The 5,247-nt window shown below is 40.2% G+C and overlaps 1 protein-coding gene across 1 annotated transcript; it reads left to right on the plus strand.

Moving 5' to 3' along the window:
* The first annotated feature begins 493 nt into the window (after window positions 1–493).
* LOC120039234 (high choriolytic enzyme 1-like) lies at window positions 494–4,396 on the plus strand. The gene is made up of 5 exons (XM_038984716.1): window positions 494–573; window positions 760–932; window positions 1,957–2,038; window positions 2,330–2,451; window positions 4,389–4,396. Exons 1-5 carry the CDS (start codon window positions 494–496, stop codon window positions 4,394–4,396), a joined length of 465 nt encoding a protein of 154 aa, XP_038840644.1.
* The last annotated feature ends 851 nt before the right edge of the window (window positions 4,397–5,247 follow it).

Consider the following 5,247-nt stretch of genomic DNA (forward strand, 5'->3'; position numbering starts at 1 on the left):
ATATACACTGAACAGGTGACCTCAATAAGGATCATAGCATTCACCTGGTCAGTCTGTCATGGAAAGTACACTGTATATTGCTCCAATCTTTTTTTTCTTCTACATACTTAGTCTGGTTTTAGTCATTTAAGTTAATACTGAAATAGTTTTACCATTTTAGAATTTAAAAACATTCATAGGGGAAATGCAGAAATAACAATTTAATTAATCTGAGGCCTATACTCTCTAGCGACAGCTGGATTTAAGACTAGGTGTTTTGTCCTACAGGAAGACCGATTAGCTGTGAAGTCACTTTGGCCTGAGAATGAAGGCGTCACTTCTATCCCCTACAAGATCAACGATTATCTGGGTGAGTGTCGAATACAGTAGGAGAGATGAACACTGTAACACTAGATGTTTTCTGATATAGTGAGAATGATATGCACCGTCTAATGGTAGATTGTCTCTGATCCACACAGTGGACAGAAAGGAAACTATACTAGCAGCGTTCAAGATGATTTCAGACCAGACGTGTATCCTCTTCCACGAATACACCAATGAGATTAACTACATCGAGTTCATCTCTGGGACAGGGTGAGTCCAAAGTGGGCACATTAACACATTCTCTCCTTCCCAGCAGTTTACAGTTAACTCACAACCTCTCCTTCCTTTTCCTGTGTTCAATCCTTTATTTTTCTCTCTTCCTGTCATATCCCCTCTTTCTCCTCCATTTCTCTCCTCCCGCTTCTCTCACCTTTATCTTTCTTCACTTAACTCTAGCTGTGCGTCGTATGTAGGTTTTCAGGGCGGGGCCCAGTCTCTGTACTTCGGTAGAGCCTGTAACGTGGGGAACCTGTGTCATGAGCTGATGCATGCACTGGGCCTGCACCACGAGCACACACGGCCAGACCGTGACCAATACGTCACCATACAGTGGGACAATGTGGTCCCAGGTAACTCACAACATACTAAACCACCTCACGGGCATTGCATGTGGATCAGGGGCAGGGCTGGTCAATTTGTCCCATGGAAGAGCTGCAGTGTGCAGGCTTTTGTACCAGCCCAACACTAACATACCAGATTCAGCTTTTTGTGGTCTGGAGTGAAGACCGTATAGAATAACTATTGACATTTAGTATTTTATTAGGTACTGCCTAAGCAGCAGCTACTCTTCCTGGGGTCCACACAACATGAAACGCTATATAACATTTAATAGACAGTACAGCACAAGGACAGAACAACATTAGTTTAAAATAAGTATAGTCTTTCATACATTTATGCCTTAACGTTCCATTTATCATGTACTTATTAAAACGGAAATACTGCAGCCATTCATTTCCCCATCCATTGCAAGCCTTTTCTCTACTGTTGTAATTGCTTTGTCTAAGCAGGTCCTGATAGCCTAATATCATAGCAGCCTTGAATCCTGCTATCCTAATCTCACAGCACCAGTTCTGTAAACACCAGAGAGAATCTTACACCAGTAACCATCAGTGTTCTTCAGTTTGAGACCAATACTATGCATAACTATGTATTTTATAGACTCATTTCCAATTATGTAGAATTTAACTGAATTTGTTAACTCCTGCGAATTTCCCCTGGCGTGACTGCAGCAACCTTGTTCACTAAATTTACCTGACGCGAATAACTCTACATTGTCATCTACAGTTACCACCTGTAATGGGTATCCTGGTGTAAAATATACCTTTTACAGTTGCCACCTGTAATGGGTATCCTGGGATAACATGTAAGCTCGTTTTTGAGGGCAGTTTTGTTACATTACCACCCGCAATGGGTTTCATTAGGTAAGATTAAATATTCATGCCTTGAATCCTGTAGAGTTTCCTCCTGCTAGAGGTTCAACTTAATGGTTTCCATCTCAACTTGTCTACATTTCCATTTTCATTCCCTTATCACATTCACACCCAGCAGTGTCCACCAGTCACATCTGCCTCTTGTAACTCTTTTAACTTCCAGGAAAAGAAGGTAACTTTAAGGTGAAGAAAGGAGACACTCAGGACCTGCCCTATGACTACGACTCCATAATGCACTACGGAACGTCAGTCACACTCCTCTCCTCCTTATTCCCACTAAAGTCCTAATTTTACTCACCTTGTTTTTAAACTGCTGGCAATAAGTAAATTATTAGTTTTACTGGGCCTGTGTACAGTATCCAGCTCCAGTAACATTTCCCGGTGCGTACCCAATGGTTCCCTATTTAGGTCACTTTTTTACCTGGGCTCTGGTCAAACTATGTGCACTATATTGGGAATAGGGTGGCATTGTGACGCAGTCCTTGTGTTAAAGTAGCAAGTCCTCTAATCCCCCCTTGTTGGGTTTCTCCTGGCAGATACTACTTCTCATCAAACCGGAACCCCACTATTGGCTCCAAGAAGAGTGGAGTCCAGATTGGACAGAGAAATCACCTGAGCCCCCTGGACATAACACGCCTTAACAAACTCTATCAATGTGGTAAAGACATGCACACACAGAGACAGGAAAAATATCAGAGTTGGGCTGCCTTTTTAAATGCAGTCATTCTCGTGCTGTATTCTAACCATGTTCATGTCCTGTCTTTCACAGAATAACAATGCACAGTTTAGCATTTATTACACCATCGAAGATTTCAACACCGCTGCTGTCGACTGAAGATTCCAACACAAATGGCACTGACATTTTAACTTCTCAACAATGAATAAGTTGAACTAGTCCCTTAAAGCTTTCTGATGTATTATATGTGTGTTCAGCAGCAGGCAGTAGTTTAATTTGTCCTGTGTGCTCTTGCTGCCTTGAATTAGGCCTATTCCACTGCACTTGTCTTGGAAATAAATAAAATGACCTAGACTGAAAAGAATCCAGTCAGTGTGATGTTTCTTGCAGTGTTCTATTTCATTCTATAATGGACCTTCTCAGCTATGCTCATCATACATCCCAAGGTGGGATCAGAGATGAAGTAGATCTAGCACAGCAGGAGAGACGACTTAAATTAATGGTGATTAAGGTATAAAACTTGGCTGACTAGCTAGGCAACAAATGATTTAAAAACGATGACGCTGTAACACAGGACTTAGACAGCAGGGATCATAGACTCACCAAAATCAGAATGTCGCCCTCTGGAAGGGTGTACTACGAAACAGGTTTGAGTTGACGAGAACTTTGGTAAACTCTTGAGCTCAATTCAGGATAACCGGTACCATGAACGTGGCCCACCTTTTAGCACACTACCGTTCAAAAGTTTGCGGTCACTTAGAAATATCCTTGTTTTTGACAGCCTTTTTTGTCCATTAAAATTAAGTGATCAGAAATAGTGTAGACAATGTTGTAAATAACTATTGTAGTTGGAAAGGGCAGGTTTTTAGTGGAATATCTACAGTTGAAGTCGGAAGTTTACATACGCCTTAGCCAAATACATTTAAACTCTGTTTTAAACAATTCCTGACATTTAATCCTAGTAAAAATTCCTTGTCTTAGGTTAGTTAGGATCAGTGTGACAGGTTAAAGGAAATACTAATAGCCTGTTATACATTAAAAAGTATTAGTAAATTCATAGTATGTGAGGATCTTAAAACATCTAAGGTTAAGATCATGCATTCAGTATTAGTTGATAGATTAACATTTATATAATTGTGTTAAAAATCCGTCAAGCATACAAAGGGTACGAATTGTGAGAGGAATGTGTAAACGTTATGTTGATTACTTTATGTTGTCGTGGGTAAAAGTGTTAATCTGTGATCTACTAAATGCTCTTAATCTATGAGCCTGAGATCGATTGCTCTGGTCTCCACTCAAGTTCACGGAGAATTCGCGGTCTTTTTCTCACTGCACTAAAAGTTCTCAATGAGTAAACATTAACCTATCACTCTCGTGATTCTTTCTCCCCTTTTTCAGGTACGTTATTGATGATAAAGAGTAATTTAAATGTAATAACTCGCTAACATGTCAAGAGTGTTTAAGGTTTGTCTTAGTAACATATTGAGGAAGTTAAGTTTGCAGAGAGAACTATGAGCCCTGCTCGGTTGCAGCGAAGAATAGCTTCGTACTGCTAGGTACTGCTACGTAGCTGCCATTTCATGTCGATTGTGAATGAACATGTGCGTTGTTAATAAGATATTTTGCGGCGTTATTTGTGTAATGGTTTTTCAAACACTTTATTGCCTGTTGATAAATTGAGTTATGGTTTACTGAGTTAAAGCTTTGTGCTTGACAGTTATATTGAAAATAGTATTTGTTTCAGTGATGTACAGTGTATACTGTTGTGACTTGAATAAGCCTTGTACCCTACAAAACTATCTATTTCCTGTAGATCTGTTATTCTGTAAAATGTGTTACTTATGTAAAATGATTGCACTAAAAGTTTTAGTGAGTAAACATTCCGTATCACACTCGTGATTCTTTCTCCCCTTTTTCAGGGGTGTAACATCACCACTATAGTTCACATTCTTAAACTGTCAGAATAATCAAGATTTATTTCAGTTATATTTCTTTCACGTTCCCAGTGGGTCAGAAGTTTACATACACTCAATTAGTATTTGGTAGCATTGCCTTGAAATTGTTTAACTTGGGTCAAACATTTCGGGTAGTCTTCCACAAGCTTCCCACAATAAGTTGGGTGAATTTTGGCCCATTCCTCCTGACAGAACTGTTGTAACTGAGTCAGGTTTGTAGGCCTACTTGCTCGCACATGCTTTCTCAGTTCTGCCCACAGATTTTCTATAGGATTGAAGTCAGGGCTTTGTGATGGCCAGTCCAATACCTTGACTTTGTCATTAAGCCATTTTGCCACAACTTTGGAAGTATGCTTGGGGTCATTGTCCATTTGGAAGACCCATTTGCGACCAAGTTTTAACATCCTGACTGATGTCTTGATGTTTCTTCAATATATCCACATACTTTTCCTTACTCATGCAGCCATCTAATTTGTGAAGTTCACCAGTCTCTCCTGCAGCAAAGCACCCCCACAACATGATGCTGCAACCCCCGTGCTGCACGGTTGGGATGGTGTTCTTTGGCTTGCAAGCCTCCCCCTTTTTCCTCCAAACAGTTTAATTTTTATTTCATCAGAGCAGAAGACAATTCTTTAAAAAGTACAGTCTTTGTCCCCATGTGCAATTGCAGTCTGGCTTTTTTATGGCGGTTTTGGAGCAGTGGCTTCTTCCTTGCTGAGCGGCCTTTCAGGTTATGTTGATATAGGACTCGTTTTACTGTGGATATAGATACTTTGTAAATGTTTCCTCCAGCATTTTCACATGGTCCTTTGCTGCTGTTCTG

The sequence above is a fragment of the Salvelinus namaycush genome, unplaced genomic scaffold (genome assembly GCF_016432855.1).
Source record: "Salvelinus namaycush isolate Seneca unplaced genomic scaffold, SaNama_1.0 Scaffold2600, whole genome shotgun sequence".
In the NCBI taxonomy this organism is placed as follows: domain Eukaryota; kingdom Metazoa; phylum Chordata; class Actinopteri; order Salmoniformes; family Salmonidae; genus Salvelinus; species Salvelinus namaycush.